The sequence below is a fragment of the Hesperophylax consimilis genome, chromosome 13 (genome assembly GCF_061612785.1).
Source record: "Hesperophylax consimilis isolate HC1 chromosome 13, BYU_Hcon_1.0, whole genome shotgun sequence".
Lineage (NCBI taxonomy): Eukaryota > Metazoa > Arthropoda > Insecta > Trichoptera > Limnephilidae > Hesperophylax > Hesperophylax consimilis.
The window spans coordinates 28,076,427-28,099,314 of NC_142848.1; the positions used below are offsets into that span (position 1 = coordinate 28,076,427).

The 22,888-nt window shown below is 33.8% G+C and overlaps 3 protein-coding genes and 1 pseudogene across 4 annotated transcripts; 2 read left to right on the forward strand and 2 right to left on the reverse strand.

Moving 5' to 3' along the window:
• Positions 1–388: 388 nt before the first annotated feature.
• LOC149418717 (uncharacterized) lies at positions 389–3,446 on the forward strand. The gene has a single exon (XM_089638939.1). It carries the CDS (start codon positions 535–537, stop codon positions 1,789–1,791), a length of 1,257 nt encoding a protein of 418 aa, XP_089495065.1. The 5' UTR covers positions 389–534; the 3' UTR covers positions 1,792–3,446.
• A 25-nt stretch (positions 3,447–3,471) lies between these two features.
• LOC149418718 (peptidyl-prolyl cis-trans isomerase 5) lies at positions 3,472–22,674 on the reverse strand. Its single transcript, XM_089638943.1, has 4 exons — positions 22,452–22,674; positions 16,574–16,781; positions 8,607–8,791; positions 3,472–3,792 (listed from the first exon to the last, which is right to left on the reverse strand). Exons 1-4 carry the CDS (start codon positions 22,545–22,547, stop codon positions 3,658–3,660), a joined length of 624 nt encoding a protein of 207 aa, XP_089495069.1. The 5' UTR covers positions 22,548–22,674; the 3' UTR covers positions 3,472–3,657.
• LOC149418719 (uncharacterized) lies at positions 3,799–8,511 on the forward strand (annotated as a pseudogene).
• Positions 8,847–16,551, reverse strand: LOC149418720 (uncharacterized). Of its 2 annotated transcripts, none has more exons than XM_089638938.1 (3): positions 13,459–16,551; positions 10,361–12,762; positions 8,847–10,260 (listed from the first exon to the last, which is right to left on the reverse strand). In XM_089638938.1, the coding sequence occupies exons 2-3, from the start codon at positions 12,758–12,760 to the stop codon at positions 9,433–9,435; spliced, it is 3,228 nt and encodes a 1,075-aa protein (XP_089495064.1). In that variant the 5' UTR covers positions 12,761–12,762; positions 13,459–16,551; the 3' UTR covers positions 8,847–9,432. The 2 variants fall into 2 exon arrangements, with proteins under 2 accessions (XP_089495064.1, XP_089495063.1); XM_089638937.1 differs by having other exon boundaries at positions 13,248–16,551.
• Positions 22,675–22,888: the final 214 nt, after the last annotated feature.

Here is a 22,888-nt window from a genome sequence, read left to right on the forward strand (position 1 = left end):
AATTAAATCGATTAATAATGCGTTATTTTGATGTTCAAAATCTTTCTTTTACATTTATAAGTATAAGCATTTAAATTCATAGTCTAAGTAAACGGGTGAAAATAGAATAATAAACATATCACCGTCAGTATAAAAATATTAGTTTTGCCCAATTATTGCAAATGTAGTACTTACTTACCAAAGTACCTAATTTGTTTATGTGCCGCTAATCCCCCGAGACATTCCATGATAATCTTGAAGTTTCGATTAAAATATTTCGATCCTGACGAATAAGATGGGGGGGGGGGGGGTGGGCTGCATCTCTTGAGGTTGTTTATGGTCTCTTATTTATGATCCGCATGGATCCTGCCCATCACTACTTACTTCATCTATTTGTTTATGGTGTCAATATAATAGAGAGTGGTATAATGGTGGTATATTTATGATATAATATTATTTTTGACATTCAAGGGAGAAAACAGGAAAAACGAATAATATAATCTCTAACTTGCTATCACAATTCCTAGTAATTTATTCAATTACTTTAGGTGCGTCATGGACGTTTTTTACGAAATTTCATCGTTAGGATACATTTTGGAGGAATGTCCACTGGTTCCCGATTTCCACAAAGTTTGCAGGATCTGTCTGTCCCGGTGTAATTTACATCCTTTATTCAAATACCGCGATGAATTAATTCAGTATCGTCAGGACCTTTCTTCCGCAATACAATGCCTGGGTAACGATGTCAAAGAAGATGACGGCTTGCCGGACAAAGTATGCGAGAAATGCATCAATGTTCTCAAGATGATTCTCCACATTAGGAATTTGAGTGAGGACTCCGACAATAGATTGAAATATGCTCTAGAAAAAGAGAATAATAAAAATACTCCTGTAGATGAAAATGGATCGTTTGTTAAAGGGATTCCATGCCTTGCGAGCGAATTGAAAATCGAAGTAGACCAGTTGGAACATGAAGAAATTGAAACAGATTGTGATGACTTTTCAACCGATGAGACAGACAAACCGGAAGTAAAGGAATTATGTGAGATCAACAATAAATCTAATAATGGGGGAGTAAAGTGCGGAGATAAGCAAGATAATTTGCAAAATGTAAACACAAAAAGCATTGACATTCACAAATTAAGGTGTAAAATCTGTAACCTGGATTTTAACAATGAAGAAACGAAACTCATGCACGAAAGTAAATGTTGCTGGACAAGACTGGAGGGCAGCAACAGCCAACAAGATGAGCTATATCACGTGTCTCCGTTAGACGAAGAAATGCGCCCTATCTATGGATGCACTATATGCAGGAAGGCTTTTGATGGGAGATCCACCCTAAAACGCCACCAGATATCGCACATAAAGGATCAAAGAGAAGTACTGTGCACCGTATGCGGCAAGGGGTTTGCTTCTGTGTACTACTTGAACTCTCACATGATGACCCACAGAGAGCGTTCGCTGGCTTGCGACCAATGCAAGTACCGCACAAACAACCCGCAATCCCTAACGGTGCACAAGCGTACGCACAGCGGGGAGCGCCCCTATGCCTGTGAGTGGTGTCCGCACAAATCCGTCAACATGAGTAACCTACGCCAGCATCAGCTGACCCACACCGGTGTAAAGAATTATGTGTGTTCCGATTGTGGGAAGAAATATGTGTGCAAGAGTTCTCTGGTATATCACATTTCATCTGTCCACCACCAGCTACGTCCTTACCAGTGCCAGGAGTGTGAAAACACCTATGCAAATCGTAGAAACTTACAAAGGCACATGATGAGAGTACACTCCCTAAAGAAGAAAAATAGTTGAAGCTGTTAATCAGACTATTCACAAATTGAATGCAATAGTGAATCAAATGAGAACCTCGATGATCCGAGATGTGGTCAACACCAAACCCTTGCTACTCTGTACATAAAGTCTCAATTGAGATGACTCCATCATGAACTAACAGCCGTTGTTCCCAACTTTTAGATCGATCAATCTGAGGCTCCTATCAGCCAAGCCATTTACTCAGTAACTCTCGATTGGCCTGTTTCCAAACATCTTTATTGTTGATAATCTTGGCCCCGCCCACCTTCGTAGACAATAAAATGACATCAAAGTAAAAACTTTCAATGAGTTAATATTTTACTTATTATTAATAGAGATAATTTATTTTAAATACCGTAATACAGAAACAGACATTTTATATTTTTTAACAAACGCATGTAAATATATTAAAAATAAAGCCTTAGCTTGACTTTTACTAGTGCTGCGAAAATACATCAATACGAATTTGACGATTGATGTTTCTATCTGTGTGTTAACATGAAACCAAGCAACTTGGACAAAATATAAACCAAAAGTAGCAAGAACTTCACGCAGAACGAGAAAATGAATATTGTGGAGTTTACAACATCATCCGGCATTTCTGACAATCGAAAACGGTTACAGAAATCGTTGTCATTCAACATTGGTTGTCGCCACCTGTGTAACTCGATATTATCGTCCATTCCGCAATATTATCATTAACATCTTCATTATCGCTGTCCATATTCATTTGATACTAAAAATAATAATAAAATTGGCAATACGCAACATGAAAAAGAATGCATGAATCAAAAATGACGCTCGACATTTTTTGCTCTGTTGACACTTTTTACAACTAACCCTTTTACTGAGCCAGATGTTAATCCAGCTGTTCCAGCGATTCCTCTAACTCGATAGGAGAGTTGCATTAGTAAGAGCCTATTGTGCATTTGAGTAATGTTGAGTCAAAATTTCAGTTTAACAGTTGATCAGTAGGATTGGGAACAACGGCCGTCAGAATGCCAGAAGATTGACTTCCGCTCAAAGAACTGAATGCCATTCCGGAGGGAAGACATTCAGTGGGCCACCAAAGGCTGGACCTATTAAGGATGGAAGCCGCTGAAGTTGACTGGGAAGCCTGGAGGTTTGCGTCGAGGTGATGTCAAGAAATTAATGAAATTTCAGGACTTGCACCCTAACTCCGGAGACGAGCTACATTAAGTCCATATCGGAGGCCCCGGGGAAAATAAATTTGACATCTTGAACCTAGGTCTTAAAGAGATCCATGTTGTAGGAGTAGGAGGGAAGGAAAACAGAGGCCGGCAAATCATTTCACAGTCGAGCTGCTGAACTCAAGAACGAGTTGTAGAAACGACCCATTCTCATCTGACAAATTTCTCATCTGTTCGGCGTGTTTCCTGACTTTGCAACGGTGCCACGGACAGCATTCCCACCTGACACCTGTGCTCTAGATTCCAATCCCTTTAAATAGTGGAATCTATCTAACGGCCACCCGTTTCTGAAGAGTCAAGGGTTTTCCAGATATTTTGAACCAGTGGTGGCTGCCAAATCAAACAGTGAGGTGGGTGCGTACCAAGGTGTAGGAATTATTTCGTAATTTAATAATTTGTAATCTTTTAAGCTTCTAAAGAAATACGCACTACCATGTTTTAATTAAAAATAGTACAACAAACAAAACACTTGTTTAATTTTCTTAGAAAATTTATTTTAAAGTAGACAGAAGACCAACTTATGATTTTGTACAAAAAATATAAATCCAGTAACACAATTTGGCTGAATATGGCTGTAAAAAAAATAAAAATTAATCAGCGGGTACCATGTGCAAAACAATGGTTATCATGATGGTGGATTTAATTGTAGGCCCAATTAGTTGAGGGCATCCTCGCGGGAGACTCCGAAGGGCTCGCTGACAGTCTCGGCTCCGCAGTCTACGATGACCACATCCTGGACGGGCTTGTCTTGGCTGTTGGTGCCTCCATTCTCGATCTGACGGATCAGTTTCTACAGAAAAATGTAATCATTAGTTATATCGCAACCATATATGACATAATATTACACACGATTCTTTTTTAAATTTGCAATGTTTTGAAACCAGATGTAATTGTTAGTTCCGCCTTAAAACTTGAATTAAAAACATCCAAATAAATTGTCAATCCCTTCCTTTATTAGGTTCTAAAAAAACATGTTTTTGTACTTTTATAGTACAGAAATCAACAAAGACTGCTAAGACGCTTAGCTCCAGGCCAATATGCAGGGAGTTCAAAATTCGGAAAGATGCAAATAAGTTTTTTTGAATGGTTGTAAATTTAAAGAATTCGCTACAAGATACCGTAATTATAAATTAAATATTTAAATCGATAGAAAAGTGTATTTATGTTAGGCTAGCGAACTTCATAATCATTTTTTTTAAGATCTTCAACTGAATTTGGAAGGGTTTCGTTAACATTGATTTCTTAAATTACATTTATACAAGGTGTCCTGAAACAAGCGGGAATCTGGTGAATCTTACATCACATAGAGAACCAAAAAAAAACTTTTTTTTTCAATCTGATCTGCATTAATAGTTTTTTTTAGAAAACTATTTTCCATTATTTTTGGCAACTAGAGGGTTAAAAAAAAAATTCGAGCCAGGTCTACGCTTCAATGTATTTTAAATCATAAAAAAAATATATATATATATATTAAACAACTGATATAAAACCCTAGCGACCGATTTTTTCCAAATATAAATTTAAAAATTTCAACTTCAAACTCGATTTATTCAAAAATCACAAATGTAATACCACAAAATAGTCTCCAAATGTGATATAGATTCACCAGTTTCCTGCTTGTACTACGAGTTTCTGGACACCGTGTAAAGAAAATAACATAATAGGGTGAGTGATACAGCTATTGGCCCTGCTACAGTAATGGGCCTTTTCAAATTTGAAAGCATATAATAAGACTTACGGCGTCTCTATCACACAGCATCCTTCATAAACATGTAGTGTTATCCTTGTCTTTCACTCACAAGTTCAATATTTTACTACCATGCGGCCCTAGTGTAGTTAATGGCGTCTTCTCGAAGTGTCTGCTAATTTTGCTGTCCTTTCTTAACATTTTGTTAAGGTATTTTGTTTGTGTTATTTAGATATAATAGTCAGAGAATGTGTTTTTTTGTGATTCCTTCTGATTTTATGTGTAAATGCTTTATTGTTAGTGTCGTTGATGCCATTTTTATTCATTTTTAGGTTAAAATTGGCGGTTTTATGTGGGTGTCTAATAACTGTCACTTCAAAACATACAATCTATAGTTATTAGCCCCCCCGGCCAATTACTATGATTTTTGGGAAAAAATGAATTTGGTTTATTTTCACAATGGACGAATAATGCGAAAAAACGGCTTCGCTGTGTAAATTTGAAGTAAATCAGACAACAAATAACAGCAATTGGCCGGGGGGCCAATTACTGGGTTAAAGACCTGCCAATTACTATATCATTTTTTTCCTCAATTTTAGTTGTTCGCCCATCATGGCAAAAATACCAAAGTATTCGGTCGAACAACTAGATAAGGCCACTGAAGAAATAAGGAGTGGAGTAGCACTGCGGGCTGCTTCGAAAAAGTATGGAATACCTAGAGCTACTTTACAATTTAGATTAATAAATCCCACTACCAAATCCCAATTTGGACCATAACCGATACTTTCTAAAATGGAAGAGCGAGACCTCGAATATTGGCTATGCGATCTATCTGGAAAAGTTTTCCCCGAAAAAAGGATGACGTATTGAACAGTGTTCAATCTTTTCTCAATGAGAACCCTCGTCCAAATCCCTTCATCAATAATAGACCAGGAAAAGGTTGGATGAAAGCCTTTTTAAGGCGTCATCCAAATATAGTGGCCAGAGCAAGTGAGGCAGTTTCCGGATCTAGTTCTTGCGTATCTGAAAAAGACATAAGAAAATGGTTCTCACAGATTAAAGACTATATTTACGAAAGGGGACTTAATCTTGTTTTAAAGGACGCCTCGCAAATTTTTAATGCAGATGAGTCAGGTTTTCAGACATGTCCATCCAGTGGTCGGGTATTTGCAAACAAGGGATACAAAAACATTTATGCAATCGATAAGGGAAATGCAAAAGAAAGCCTAACTGTAATGTTTACATTTTCTGCTGACGGAAAAACAAACCTCCCTATGATAATCTACCCATAAAAACGGATACCTGAAAGAATTGGTATCACAGTTCCTAAAGAATGGGGCGTCGGTCGCAGTGATTCAGGCTGGATGACTACAGAAGTATTTTACGATTATATTAAACATGTTTTCCACCCTTACTTAGTACTCAACAAAATTAAACTGCCAGTCATATTATTTGTTGATGGTCACAAATCTCATCTATCATATGAAGTAAGTTTACTGTGCAATCAATTACTGATAGAAATTATTGCACTATATCCTAATGCAACGCGGATTCTTCAACCAGCTGACGTCTCTGTTTTTGGACCTGTAAAGCAAATGTGGAGAAAAGCAGTTCGAGAGTGGAATGTGGAAAATCCCGACGAAATTGTTTCCAAATCTAATTTTGCAAGCATATTAAAAACTGTTGTTGATAATATAAAACCAGAATATTTGGTTAATGGTTTCAGGACATGCGGATTGCATCCTTTTAATCCAGACGCCATAGATTACACTAAATTTCTTGCCAATGGATCTCCGCAAATAGAAGATAGTGGTTCAAATACGCAACTAAAAACTATGGGGTACGACTTGTTTTGCAAAATTGTTGGGTCAGATAATTTACATAAATTTCAAACTTTTAGGGAAGTTGTAGGCCCGGAAAATAACACAAAAGAATTTCATGTATTGTTTTAAATGTGGAATTTTTTTAACAATAATAATCTTAATGAAACTGGCACAGAAAACGAAAATAATAATATGGATTCCATTACGCTTTGTAACCAAGAATCTGTATCAAATCCTAATACAGGGGAAGATAGTGAAGAGCATCGAAATTTTGATCAAATTCCTAATGTTTCTGGTGATATAAAAGAATTAAAAGAATACCTATTCCGCCCCAAGGAACCTGCAAGAAAGGGAAAGAGGGATACTGAAAAGAGTTCATATGCTGTTTCGTCAAGGCAGTACCAAGAATGTTTGGAAAATAAAGTAAGGCAAAAAAAGCTTAAAGATGACGAAAAAAATAGCAGAAGGGAAAAGAGGCAAGAACTAAAAGACTCCAAGAAAAGAAAAGTACTGGAAGAGAAAGGAAAGAAAAACAGTAAGAAAATTAAAAATAATCCAATCACTCTATCTACAACAACCAATAATGAGAAGTCCGATCCAGCATCGGCTCAAACTTCAAAGTCTCATCCTGCAAATGACGGTGATTTCATTATTGATAAAAAAGAATGTCATATGTGTAAGAGACGTATTAAAACAGATTCTTACCTAAAGTGCGAAGATTGCAAAGAACACTTCCATGGCACTTGTATACCCAAAAAACACGTTCACCATGTCCCTGATAAAGAAGACGGCGACATGTTCTTATGTCATATGTGTTTCATGGTAGCTGGTGATCAGTCCGACACAATGTCAGAAGACACAATGTGCTCCGACATGATGGGCACAGAAGATATTCTAAAATTACTAAACTAAATCTAGCAGCACGTTATCATTCGCCTTTTTCCCTCTTTTGTTCATGTAGTACGGTCTTGTACCTTTTGATTTTGTATTTTTATCATTAAACTTACTTTTTTATCATTAAAGTAGATAATAAGTTCATTAATTCAGGGATTAAAAGCACAATCTCTTTTAACATATTGGGGGGCCAATTACTACAGAAGGTCAGGGCCATTAACTGCGCCAAAGGGGCCAATAGCTGTATTCTGTCCCTTTTTTCATTTCGTAAATATTATAAAAATATATGTCAATGTACAAGGAAAACTAATTATCAATACACGTTAAGAAATAAATTACCTACCTATAGGTGTAAATGATTTAAAAAAATGTTAGTTATTGAGACAAAAAAACGATGTTGAAGTTGAAAATTTTCTTAAACGGCCAATAGCTGTATCATTCACCCTATAATACAACAAAATAGTCTGTAAATGTGATGTCTGCAAATAACATAATATAATACAACAAAATAGTCTGTAAATGTGATGTCTGCAAATAACATAATATAATACAACAAAATAGTCTGTAAATGTGATGTCTGCAAATAACATAATATAATACAACAAAATAGTCTGTAAATGTGATGTCTGCAAATAACATAATATAATACAACAAAATAGTCTGTAAATGTGATGTCTGTAAATAACATAATATAATACAACAAAATAGTCTGCAAATGTGATGTAGATTCACCACTTTCCTGCTTGTTCAACGAGTTTCTGGACACCGTATATAGCAAATAACATAATATAATACAACAAAATTTCATGTTTTTTACAAATGAATCATATTGAGCATGCTGACTTTTTTTTAATTTTTGGAAAATACCAATTAGTAACGAAGATATAAGCCGTCAAAATATTGATATTTGTGGCTGGCCGAAAAGTTGAGACATCAAGGTACATGGGCGGAGGTACTGCAGCAATGCCATTTGAATTGTACTGAATCGTGTCTCGTGTGATGTCACAAGACAACATTGCATACATTTTACCCAAGTTCAATAACTCTTTAAATGAAATCAAAAAATTAGGAGACAACCTCTTTGAGAATATTTAAAACAATTGATATTTACCATTCCACTGAGAATCTTTCCGAAGACGACGTGCCTGCCGTCGAGCCATGGCAACCTCTTTGAGAATATTTAAAACAATTGATATTTACCATTCCACTGAGAATCTTTCCGAAGACGACGTGCCTGCCGTCGAGCCATGGCGTGGCCTTAACGGTGATGAAGAACTGGGATCCGTTGGTGTCCTTGCCGGCGTTGGCCATGGACAGCCAGCCGGCTCCGTAGTGCTTAAGCTTGAAGTTTTCATCTTGGAAGCGGTCTCCGTAGATGCTGCGACCTATTAACAAAAATATCCATTAGAATGTTAGATGACAATCTCTAAATACAGTGAAACCCACTTTTAAGGTTTTCAGCAGACCAAAAAAAAATTCTTAAATGGGTGTAAAAATATAAACAAGGTCAAAGATTTTCCATATACAGTGCTCTATTACTAATCCGCCATCCCAAAAACCAGGCAAGTGTTCAATTAGTGAAAGTGGTGGATTGTAGTAAATGAGTATTTCTCAAAATAAATGTACGTAACGAAAATGTAGTTACGAAATAGTGTTACGAAATAGTCATAAGACGTAACTAAATAGTAAACATAAGGCTTGTTTACACAATGGCAAATTTTATTTTACTTTTTTTATTATTTATTAAATTTAATTTGTTGTCGTCTTTTTTAAATGTAAGTAATTATCCTTTACTTTTTTATTTATTGTACATACTACAAACATACATAAACTCACGACCCAAATACTTGTATTTTGTTATACCCGTTGTAAGGGGCTTAAAAAAAACAAGGGAGTACAAATATTTTTTTTTTAATCAAATTATCAGCTCCCAAATTTAAGTACCTAACACGATATTCAACAAATCTTAAGAAGTTAAAGAACAGGCACTGTTTAAACTATTAAAAATTTAATAACATACAATTATTTAGTTTGAATCACTATCCATTAGCGTTTTATAAATTTCTTCCTCATCTTTATAATAATTGAAATCTTTCCAAGACACATTTGGTTTCACAGTCAGTTTTTCAGTCTTTGGTTTATCACTCCGCTTTGGCGCATGAATATAGTCATTTAGTGATAGAGATTTAGAGATAAGGCCCTTACGAACCACTTTCTTTTTTGTATGGATATTTTCCAGTTTTTCGTTTTTAAGAATAGTCACTCCACATGGTTTATCTTTGATTTTGTGAGAATCTTCAATTTCATTTTCATTATTCATATTTTCAATATCAGTGTTATTTTCTATGGCATTATTATTTCCTATTATAACATCTCCGATGTTGTCATCAAAATTATTGAAATTAAATTCTGCTTCATTAAATGTTATTGCATCCGACAAATATTTATCAACTGTAATTATAACTTCGTCAGTTACTAAATCGTCGAAAAAAATTATTGGCATTGAATTTAAATCAGTGGTTAACCCTTCTATCATATGACTTTTTATTTCTTTACTTTGTTTTTCTGTGTCATCTGTTTGTATTATATCAATGGGATATTTTTGTTCTTCTATAACTTGTTGGTGTTTTACTGTTGTTTTTCCTTTTCCTTTTCCTTTATTTTTTATTTTTTCTTCATCGTGTTGTGTAGAATATGTTTCGTCTTCAGTTATTAATCCTTCTTCTTTGAGGCATTTTATTTCAGTATCATAGAAAGTACGGTTTGCAGATATAAGTTTTGATGAAGATGACATTGTTGCTTTTTCTTTTTCTGTGGGTTTTCGTTTCTTGCCTTTTTCCTTATTTGATGAGTCCTAAAAATTAAAAAAATAATCATTGAAGTGTATTTTATTAATAATCCCATTGATACTATTCGAAATTTCAGAATTCTAAGGGGTATTATTAGATTTTTACCTGCGTTTCCTTGTCTTTGATCCTAAAATGCGTTTTCTCTTTAATATCTAATCTCAAATCAACTTTCACTCCTATGTTTTTAAAACTCTCTCCGTCATCTGTTATCTTTAAATGACCTTCATTCTCAAATTCCATATCTATTAGATTTGAATCACTACGTAAAATTAAACTGATATCACTTTCGGTCGTAGTAGAACTATTTGTTCTTTTGAATCTTTTAGCTGGTGGGTATTGTTTTTTCAAGGCTTGACGTATGTAACTACATTGTGCTTTTGGTTCTGATAGGGTGTTGGATAGAAGTTCGTGTTCTTTTGTGTAGTAACAATTGCAACAGATATTTTTATTGCAATCAAAGCAGCTCAGCAATTTATATTTAATTGACGTGTTGCCATCCGTTGAAATTTGATGCAGCTTCATTGTACCTTTTATAGGAACAATGTTTTCAGGTATCATTTTGGTCATCTTTTGAATGTCGTTTTCATTTATATAAAACATTTTTACTTTGCTATTAACCATTAAATAGTCATATGCTTCTTTTGCGTTGGTTATATCATTGCCGTGTGAAATATGATTGTCAAGTTGTCGTTTCAATGCTCCACCAACCCCATCAGCTGGGCCTTTTCCATGAGAGGCTTCAAAGAAATTCCAAGTTGCATATTTAAATCCGTAATCTTTTATATTTTTTTGGAACAAAAAGAAATTATGTTTTTGGCGGTACTGAGTTGCAGGACTATCAGAAAAGATATGAATCTTTTTAATGTTAAAGTATTTGCATAGTTTCATTATTGGATCCAAATGAGCCCAGATTGCTCCAGGACCATGTTCATTATTTGGGGATATGGAGCATATGGATTTGGGATTCACATTTTTTCTGTAAAGTACGCAAGTGTGCAATGTGACCTGATTCCTGGATCCTCCGAAGTGTACAGCCTGAATTTCTTCCGACTGCTTGCATGAAAAGTTTTCTGAAAAATCACAAATCAATGCAGCTTCGTCTTCATCAAGGTTTTCAATACACTTTTTCCATGCTAGGTACTGATGCAAAACATTGAAGTAATGAGTTTTAAATTTTTGTACATCATCTTGAAATTCTTTAACTAATGTAATCACAGTTCCTTTCACTACTTGTTTTGAATACTTCTTTGTCTGCTTTTCTTCAGATTTCTTTATTCCAATTTTAGTATAGATATGTATTCCCATTTTCCATTGAAGCCACTGCACGGGACTATCTTCATTTATGGTCAAATCAATATCTGGTTTCTTATCTTTGCATTCAGAACACTCGGAGTACATGCATTTGAAACATTTGCTGCAAGTGACATTTTTCATAAGTTCATCAATGTCAGATGTTTGAAGCAAACCTAGCTTCTTCAACGATTTTGCTTTGAAAGATAAATTGCAATGCTTTATGCAAGCACAAGTATTCCTATCTTGAAGTCTTGGTTTCACAACGGAGAACGGTCGGAACCGATAAAAAGTTTGTATAGATGCTTTACCACCTTCTGTCCTGTATTTTCTGTAGAGCTTGTATATTGGTTCAATTAAATATCGCTTTTGTACTTTTTCTTTGTTTCTCGTTATGCACTCGTTTTTTCCCGCGCTAGATCTACTTACATCTTCTCTTTCAAAGAAATCTTTGATTTCTTTCTGGTATTTCTTTTTAATTTGGTTACTTGATTTCGTCATTCTAATTCTTCCTTTCAGCCCAAGAACATTAGAAATAGCTGTTTTTAATTTGTGTTTATTTACTATTTGGTTTGTAGCTACTTTTTTTAGTACTTTCTTTTCTCTGGGATCTGCTTTATTGAACTCTGTCTTTAAAGAATCTGTAATTGTATTTAGCAAAATTAGCTTTCTTTTCACCTTATCTTTTTCTGGCGTGGACACATTTGGTAAAGTTTCTTCTAAAAAACTATTTGATTTCGTTAATGGTGTATCGTCACACCGTGGAGTTTCAGTAGTTTCAATGGAAATAGCATCATTATTAGTTTTAGTTTGTTTATGCAATAATATTTTCAGAATGTTCACTTGCCTTTTCATCCGATTACAGCACTGTCTTAAATTCTTATTTCGACTTTTTAATCGAGTATTTTCTTCAGTCAGCTTTTGTAGTCTTTCCTTTAGGATTTTTTTATCATTTTTTCTATCTTCAAATGTATTATTGTCTTGTGTCATAGGATTAGCCATTTTCTTTCTTTCAGCTCTTTTATCATTGGCTTGTCTCCACTTTGCTCGTAGCTCTTCTTTTTCTTCTTCTGTAAGAATTTCTTTTTTCTTTTTGATATTTTCTTTAACTTTTGTTAAATGCTTAATTCGGATTTCCTCATATTTATTTGGCTTTTCCTTTTTCAGTCTTTCTCTGTAAGCTTTTTGCCTTTCGGCATTCGTTTTTGGGGGCATTCCTAAAAAAAAGTTATGCTGTAGTTATGGTTTTATCAGAGTAAATAAAAATAAATTTATATTTAAATAAGCTTTTATAAAAACTTAAGGCACTTATAAATATTGTATAGAGCGCCTGTAGAACGGATAGTGTGTATGAGTGCCTAAAGCTTATTTAAAATAAAACCAGTATTGGACGGCTCAGCTTGATCTTCAAGTACTTGTCATTATGTATAATGCCATATAATCGCGATGATAAAACATACAAGTCCGACGAAACCTGCTCTGCCATTGACCATCAGGAATTTCCAGCGCATCCTATGTATTACAACCTACCTACTTTCCAGCGCCATCAACAGATCTGCTCTATGGTATAATAAATTTTATTTTTTTCCTATTATATCTAAATACATATGTATATTTGTGCATTGTGCATAATATATTACATTATTACCAAACTTAGATAAGACTTTCATAAAAATGCTAGACACACTAACAATATACTTACGTTTTCTTAATCACGTTGTAACTGTGTACACTCAGCTTTACATTGAACTTTTTCGTTACGTTACGAAATTCATAACAAACGTTACGAAATTGTAATAAGAATTTATGTTATAAAAAGTCAATGGTTTGATAAAATTTAAAAGTGTTAATATGTAAGCTTAGCAATGTTCGTTCCGCACATATTACAAAAAGATGAGTAGAAAAAGACTTACCGTTTTGTGAAAAAAGGCTATAATATTTCCTGTTACGAAATAGTGGTCCCACTAAAGAAACACGTTGTTACTGATTTTAACAATTAATGTTATGGCGGAGAAGTCAGACCAACAACTAATCAGAAAGAGGCTAGTGTTGCCCATGTTAAATTTTACAAATGGGTTCAAAAATTACGGTGGAAGTACTAATAAAACGTAACTAAAGAGTAGTTACTAAAAAGTAAATGACTATGTCTCATTTTGTTTTTTGTGCATAAATTATTAATTTATTATGAAACCCCATAGAAAATTACTTTGTACAGAAACTACATTTAATTAAGACCCTAAAACTTACAAAAAATCACAAATTATAACGTTATTATCGCATTTTATGAAGTATAAACAAATGAGGTGGGTAGGGTGGCAATTTTATTTTGTATGGAAGGTAAAAATCGATATTTTTTAAAAAATTAAAATATTTGCGAATTAATACGATTGTAATGTTTATTCTTCGATATGTTAAAGTGTAATATTTATTCTACAAAATGGTGCATATTTTTTTTGTATGATTAATTAAAAACATGTGTAATTTTTGAACTGTTTCTAGGCACACTTTATTTTTCCAAAATGTACACTTTTTTTGAGAAATACTCAAATACAAACAAAATATGCTAAAAATCAAAACAGGTATTTCATAAAACAAACACCGCAATCGATGTTTCGTAAAATTTCCTGTCAAATTTTTTAGGTTTAATGTTGAGGTGTCATGTTTATGCTAAAATGGTCAACGAGAGCAAGATAGCTCCTCAGGCCTCTGTCGTATTATGATCGAAGATTGGAGTATTTCCGCTTTGCAATAAAATCCAAATAAATGAAATATTTCTGAATGTATCAGAAAACTGTTTTGAAAAGTGATTATATATTTATATAAATAAAAAGGTTTGTTTGTTGAAAATCTTAAATCTCCTAAAGTTCTCCAACGATTGCTTTGAAATTTTGACAAAACGTTGCATTCAAATATGCATGTGTTTTTATGTACCTATTTTTTATTTATTTTTCTTGCTTTTCAGAAAAACAGCGCCATCTATTGGACAAACATGCTTTTTTTGAAAAACAGCGTATCTGTTGGACGTAAAGATACACGCCCTATTGTTTCTCTGTCTGCACAGACAGACTGAGTCACAGCAATGCGTGGCGGGGTACAGATATTTAATAATAAAAAATTCAAGCATGATTAAAATATTTAAGTAAAGAGAAACTTGGATTTATTTTATTTCTTTACGAAACAATTTTCTGCTCCACAGAACATCAAAAACCAGATAATTTAATTTGTTCCGGATTAATTAACATGACAAATTCACCAAAATAAAGCTTCACTATTGTATATGAAGTCACTGTTGTTGACCTACTTAACTCTTCAGGCGGCCAAAGAAGAAACAATTGATAATAGAAACAAAGGAGACGGGCAATGAACCATTATTAGTAGAGATGTGCCGATTATGACTTTCGCCGACTAGCCGACTATCCGATTAGTCGGTTGTAATAAGACCGACTAGTCGGCTAAGCCGATTACGGTTTGAAGCAGTAGCTTTAGTCTTCTAACATCATAATTTACCCTTAATTAAAAAATATAAGTAAGTTATAAAAATATAAGGAGATTATGATATTTTTGGTTGTCACAATTGTGACTTTGATTTGATTAGATTATGTAGGTATGGTTATAAGAAATATGTTTTTTTCATTTTTTTTGTTTTTATCAAACAGTTCATGTTTAGAATTTTTGGATATATACAGGGTATCCGGAAACTCGTAGTACAAGCGGGAAACTGGTGAATCTACATCACATTTGGAGTCGATTTTGTAGTATATTTTTTTTTGATTTGAGCTTTCGTTATCGAGTAAATCGAGTTAGAAGTTGATTTTTTTTTTTTTTTTTTTTAATCAAATTCTTATAATTTATTACTGAAGATCAAAGTACCCAACTAATTAAAACTATTTGAAAGTAAAACAAATGAAGAAACTCGGATTTGAAGCATTATTTTGAAATCACCCTTCATTTAATCCGGTGTAATCATAAAATATTTCTGCTCTGCAGGGTTAAAACATCTGTTGTTCAACCCTAAACACCAGAAAAAACTTTAACCCTAAAATAGCCGAAAAATATTTTTTTTTGGTTTTTTTTTTTTTTTTGTGAAAATGCTCAAATCAAAAAACTTTATGTTTATTTGGGTTCCCCATGTGATGTAGATTCTCCAGTTTCCCGCTTGTACTACGAGTTTCCGGACACCGTGTATATATAATATAGGTATACATATATTACTGTGCATCTTGTACATACAATCTTGCTTTAATACATATAACTGAGTTTGTTAATTTAAAAAATCTACTTTTTATTTTAATAATAAGAAATACTTATAAATGTTCATTGAAGATAAGAAGATATTATGTTGTTTTTTATGTTAATTAGGATAGGTACTAATTTTGTTCAATAAATGTCATAATTATGTTTTCTTTACGAGCAAGTAATTTTAAAAACTGATTACCAAAGGAAAGATTGCTTTACATTTTTTAATGTATAAGACTGATTATAAAATAAAAAAAATAATATATAATCAAGGTTTTTATTTCATGTAGTTCCCCCCGCATTCATATTATTGAGAAATACATACAACGTAAGAAGCCGGATAGTCGGCGCTCTTTGCCGATTAGTCGCCGACTAATCGACGACTACAATAGTGGCCGGATAGTCGGCTTTACCGACTAGTCGGAACATCTCTAATTATTAGTATAAAACAACAGACACAAAAGTGTTGTCAACATCGTTCGACCCATAGAATAACAATAGGAGTGTTTTCCATACAAATTTGAATGGAAACACGTTCCATTTGACCCAATAGTACAGATATCTCACTTACACACGCCCGACATTGTGGATCTCCATCCCATTTGAATTTCGTCAACACAGTTTTGTATTGACAATTTAAACCTCTATTAGGCACATAGGCGCGCCCCGCTTTTCTGTCTAATACACACCAACCAAACGAATAACTTTCATTGATCAATAATCTGTGCAGTTCGGTCATAGCTCAGCGACAGTCCATACCATATCTCCCTTTGAATATAATGATCTACTAGCCTCCGGTGCCGTCTCCCTTGGTGAAGTCTCCTCCCTGCAGCATGAAGTCCTTGATGACGCGGTGGAACTTGCTGCCCTTGTAGCCCTCCCCTTGCGGTTTCTGCGCCAGCTGCTTGAAGTTTTCCACTGTCTTGGGCACAGTCTTGCCGAACAGGCCGATCTCCACTCGCTCCACAGGGGCGCCGCCCACCGAGATGTCGAACCAGACCTAGAATTATATCATCAATTATTCACGGTGGTTACAGAAAACAGAATTCAGTAGAAATTCCAGGTTTTACGGGGAAATTTTTGTTACAGTGATACTCTCTTATAAGGATTTTAAAGGGACCAAAGCTTCGGGAAGCATAAGTGTAACTACACTACCGTATGGCTGACGTCTGAAAGAGACGGCACGAGAGAGCGAGATGCTATAGTATGAAAGAGACAGCACGAGTGCGAGAAGTAAGCATTTTTTAAGGTTCAAAATAAAAATGAGCTATATTCGCTATGGATACGTAGGTATTCCGAAGGTTAATGGACATTACAATAAGATTATGCGGGTTTCACTGTAATGTAGATAGCTAGCTGGTTTTCGACAAGTTTCAATACTATTTTTGTTTATTGAACAATTAACCCTAGAACACTAACTTTCGTTGAATCAATTCCGCCGAATCGCAATTCTATTGGCATGTCTAGTTCTATCGGTGCACATTTTTTCATGCGTAGGATTAACAGATTTGCTTATTCAAGCATTCGCGTCGTTGAATCAACAAGAATTTGTAGTAACATTTGTAAAAATAAAATGTTACCAGATTATATGTTAAAAAGTGTTAGTATTAATAGTACAGTGCATGGTTATCCTACGGGTAGCTGAACCGATTTTAGGCTTCCCAAGACAAATTTATTGGCAACATGAAACAATAATTATTATAATGGTTTCAAAATGTTCAATGAACTCCCTTTAAATGTTAAGGAAGCCAAAAGTCTTTTGTGAGTAAGTCTCGATGTTGTGAAGTCCAAATATTAGTAAGTAGGTAATAGAATGTTAAATTCTATAACTAAATAAAATATAATTACAAAAAAATTAATTAATTACACTTGAATTTTTCTATTCGATCATCAAAACGCAAAATTATCATAAACATGTGATGCAACAGTATGTTTTTTTTTTGGCATCATTCCTTCAAGTCAAGTCCTTTGGAACACCAGACCCTTTTCGAGAAGCTAGATGCGTGAAATCAAAAATGAACTCTATTGTTTCAAACGCAAGCGATTCTGTTAAATTTTTTTATGCACTTTATTAAGGCATACTAAATCGCATACCAAAAAATTACAGCTAGAAATTCCAATGCCACCAGCGCACGATCGGTTTGTCGGCGGGAAAAAATTCTTGTTACTGGTGCACAAACAGTTTTCCAGAGGTTAATAGAGTTTTTCTCGACAATTTTTCAATATGAAATAGATTACTAGGTTTCAAAAGGCATACCATGTTATTTTTACGCATGTATCTTAATTGATAATTGATCTAAGGCTAATGAAACTTTCAATGAATTTTTGTAAGGGAATATTACAGAGAACTGAAGAGGATTGAACCAACGCCAGTTGGCCGCTGGAATACAAACAACATTTGTCAAAACATCTGCTTAACTCAATCCGGAATAGTAGTAATATTATCAAAATAACAAAACAATGGACGAAGTAGGATGAAATACAGTACCCAAATAATAGTAGGTAGTACCATTGTAAGTTGGGGTTATACCACTTATCAAGATATTCTATTAGCACCAATCAGCGCGTGTGCGGGTAATGTACACAAAACGGGCTCTTCAATTGCCTATTATGTGTTTTGATTTGAAACTAACTTGCAGGAAACCTGATGCTTGACTTTGATTAAGGATGTGCTGTTATTTAATTTACAGTAGTACAGCCATCGTCAATCTAAAGCTTGAACACTAAAAGTGCTCCGAAAGAAACATGGAATTCTTTATACGTGAATATGGCACAATAGTCCCAACTGTCCGGAGCCATCGGGACTACGGCAACCCCATTTGGGGTATGTTGTGATTTTATTTTATTTTTTATTTTTTTTATTTTTTATTTATTAGCATCATAAACAGTCTTTATACATGTATATATGACAGTGATCAGAGTAGTTATGTCATTGACCAATAAAATAACGATAAAACAAACCATAACAAAAAAATACATAACAACATACCTAATACAAACAATTCTGATAAAGTATATCAACTATCAAAAATGTATTAATCAATTGAAATATCAAAAAAAATCAATGAAATATTAAGTTTTTTGGTTAAATAAGATGCAGTATCACTTTTTTAGGGATGCTGTGAATTTACCTAGGTTCATGTTAAACACATCGATGTTTGGGCATAATCTATTAAATGTGCTACAGCTCCTTCTTATAAATACATTTTCAAGGTAATTTGTATTGCTTTTAGGAATATAAAATGTATCCAGAGATGGAGTAACTCTTTTTGGACATTTGAAATGAATATTTTGTAGTAAGTATGGTCTATCAATATAGTTATGAAGTATCTTATAGAGCATTAATAGGTATCTGATATCACAGCGTTGTTCAAGAGATTGAAGGTTTATAGGGACATAGTATTCATCATTTCGCACGCGATAAGAGACATATTTGATAAACTTTTTCTGAACTCTTTCTAGATTTGCTTTATAAGTAGAACAATGAGGGTTCCACACTGTTGAAGCGTACTCCAGGTGGCTTCTGACGTAAGATATGCAAAGAATCTTAAAAGTATGTGGATTTTTTAAAACTGAACTTACTCTAAGTATAAATCCCAACATTTTCAAAGGCTTCGACGTGATATGCTCGACGTGAGATTGAAACATAAGCTTACTGTCTAATAGAACTCCAAGATCTCTTATTACATTTACCCTGTTTAAAATATTGTTCTTAATTAAGTATGGATATAATATTGTGTTTATCTTTGGAGAAAAAGAGATGACGCTACATTTATCTGCATTCAGAAGAAGACGATTTTCTAGACAATATACATTAACCAGAGAGTTCAGATCATTCTGGAGCTCCATACAATCCCTCTCAGACTTAATTATTTTGACAATCTTTTTGTCATCCGCATATAAATACAGCTGAGAGTGAGGAACACCAGACCTTTTTTGAGGGAAATCAATAATGGAATCAAAAATGAACTCTAAAGTGTTACAAGTGTATGCACTTTTAAATGGGCATTAAAATGGGCAAGGGCATTAATAAATAAATAGTATAAATAAAATGGCCACCATCTGCACAATGGAAACCGAACATACAAACAAGCTTACAGAGAGATGAGATGCAGAACGGTTGATTTAAAACAGGACTTTGCTACGCTCAGTCAATAAAAAGTTGCTATATCAGGTTTTGTTATGAGAGTCAGGGCTTTACCATTTGCATAAGTGCTAGGCACTCTTCAATACAAGTTTTTGAGATTTCACATTTTCATAGAAGGGATCGAAATGTATAAGTGCCATAATAATGTGCACATGTTAACCTTTAACATAAGCTATTAAATACAAGAATATTTTGACTCATAGAGGGCAAATTGTAAGTGTACATAGATATTTATAATGAAATAACAGAGGTAACCTTGAAAGAAAAACAGGTTTTCAAAGGATGCCAAAGCATCAACAAACAAGCAAGCATTACTGACACAACAACAATTTCAAAACAGAAGACAAGGCTTCTCAAGGGTCGACTTCTAATAAGAATTTGTTATGTTTTTTTAGTTCTTCAAAACTCTGACCATTAAAGCCATTGACCAACAATACAAATATTATTTTTTCACCCACGCTTGTAAATTAAAAAAAATGAACATAATAATTTTATCTGGTAAATATACAAAAAATAGGAACACAAAAAACGTATCAGTTAGATAACAATCAGAAGTAAGTATTTCAGTTTCCGGAAATGAAAAATAATACTATCCATAAAAAAAAACAGATAATTTGATGTCTTTTCTTCAAGCCATGTTTTGACATAATAATATTAAAATAGTTTTTTTAGGCTGGTTTTTTTTTAAATTTTAAAAAATTAAACCGAAACTATTGGAGAACACGTGAGCATTCGAATATTTTCCTTTTTAGAGTAATTTGTGAAGAGATTTTGTACATAATTTTTTTTCTTATCTTTTATGCTCCGGCCCAACAGGTTAAAATGCATTATTATATGATATGTAGAGCGAATGAGCGAAGAAAGGAGTGTAAGGAGAATATAATATGATGCAAATTTGAATGGTAGCAGAAGTCGGGCACGCCCGAGGAAAACATGGCATAATCAAGTGAATCAGATACTTGAGTCGGGTCATGTCAAGAGTCAGAATAATAGAAGAGTATGTATGGGACGATGTATGAATATGAATGAGGCAAGGAATGTGTGCCAAGACCGATTTGTTTGGCACATCCATCTTCTCTGCTTACCTTTGTGGAAAACGACTTGTAAAATGTATTTACCGTTAATTATAATTATTAAAGTAAATTATTGAGATAGATCAAAATTTTTGCACCACGGGAACCCACCCTTGTCATAAATAAATGCTTGCTTTGTTTATTGAACTTAATTAGATTTATTTGTCATCTGCCCTGATGATGGACACTGTAACACGGTCTGAAATGTTGACTAAAGGAGGAAGCACAACATGGCATAATACACCAAAAATAAATCGCAGTAAATAATATGAACCATGAAAATCTGTAATCAGAGCTCTGCTCTGCTGCTTTGGCAAAAAAGCTATGGCATGAAAATTTCGTAAAAAAAAAAAACTATCTGTGCTGTGATTTTCTGGTTTACTGTGCCGTGACTATAAGTGAGGACATGGTATTATTACATCAGAAAGTTGTGTCAAGAAAATTTGAATTTAAATGGAATTCTGCCAAAAAATATGGTAAAAAAATAAGCATAAAAAGATAGCGCATAAATCTTGTGATCTTTCCATTTAAAATAAGGTAATTACGTAACAGAAAAGGTAAATAAATACAAGATAAAACTAATTGTTCTTTTTTTCATTAAAAAAACTTTACATAAAACATTTTTCTGCAAATCATCATATGTGATAACCCTTGACATTGTGATTAGGTTATGTATGTAGCAGACGTGGGCTAGTTACTCTAATCATCAAATAAAAAGGAAGAAAAGAATTAATTCAATCAAGACTGTAAAATAATAGGATATAATACGCAAAAAATATAAATAGCACTTGGTTTCAACTTCATCTTCAATTAATATTTATGTAAAGGAGATAGTAAAAGATGAATTAATTAAAGTTAATTTGTCTAAATCAAAGTTAAGTTTGAAGGTTAGAAAATATGCCTAAATTATTAAAATGACTAACTATTAACTAACATACTAAAAACCTAGTTTGTGCATGTTTACTTAAAGCTTCGACTTGAAGCTGAAATCAAGTGTCGTTTTTTAAAGATCCTGCGGCATGCAGCGGAATTCGACAAATTTACCAATAGATTTGTTTCAATGAAAATTGGGCATTTTTAAGTAACTAATGTAATAATAAAATTAGCACATTTAATGTAATGATAATTAGATCATGTTATTAGAAAAAAATAATAAAATATTTTTCAATACAATACATATTTATCATAGCTATCACAAGTTTTGGCAGATAAGCATTTATTGTATGAATAAAATAGAAGAGTACCGACTATATCAACCATGCATTAACAATTGTGAAAATAAATGTTAAACGATACTCGTTATATTTGCACAGTATAAATATGATAAATAAATAATGATTGTATGTCGGATGTTCCAAAAGAACAAAGCATTTCTTTAAGTCATGTATCTTTCTTCTAAAACTGCCAACAAAGCAAGATTACTGAAGGTTATCAACCTTCTAAATCTTACCTTATCCGTTACTTTTGGGCCTTTGGATTCCTCCGAACCCGAGCCTGACACTGCTACCAGGAAGCAGGCCACTAGGAAGAAGCACGATCGGTACATCGTAATTCAATGTAATAACAACAGTGGAATAAAAGGCAACAAAGACCGTTGCCAACCGGAAAGCAGCTCGAGGAAAGTGAGAATAGCTGACGCCGGAGCCGGAGAGGAATGACGAATGACACAAGATGTGACCAGTGTTGCCAACGGATCTTGGCCTAATGTCGCCGTTTTTCAAACATTTAGTAGCCGAATTTCAGTTGCAGTAATTCTGCCCACAAATATTCTGCGTGAGCTTGATTCCCCCTTTTATTATTCGAAATCCATGGGGGGGGGTTGTTACAGAGAAAAAAAATTCCGCACAGCCAAAAACATTGTATGATTCCCCACAACAAATTTGGAAA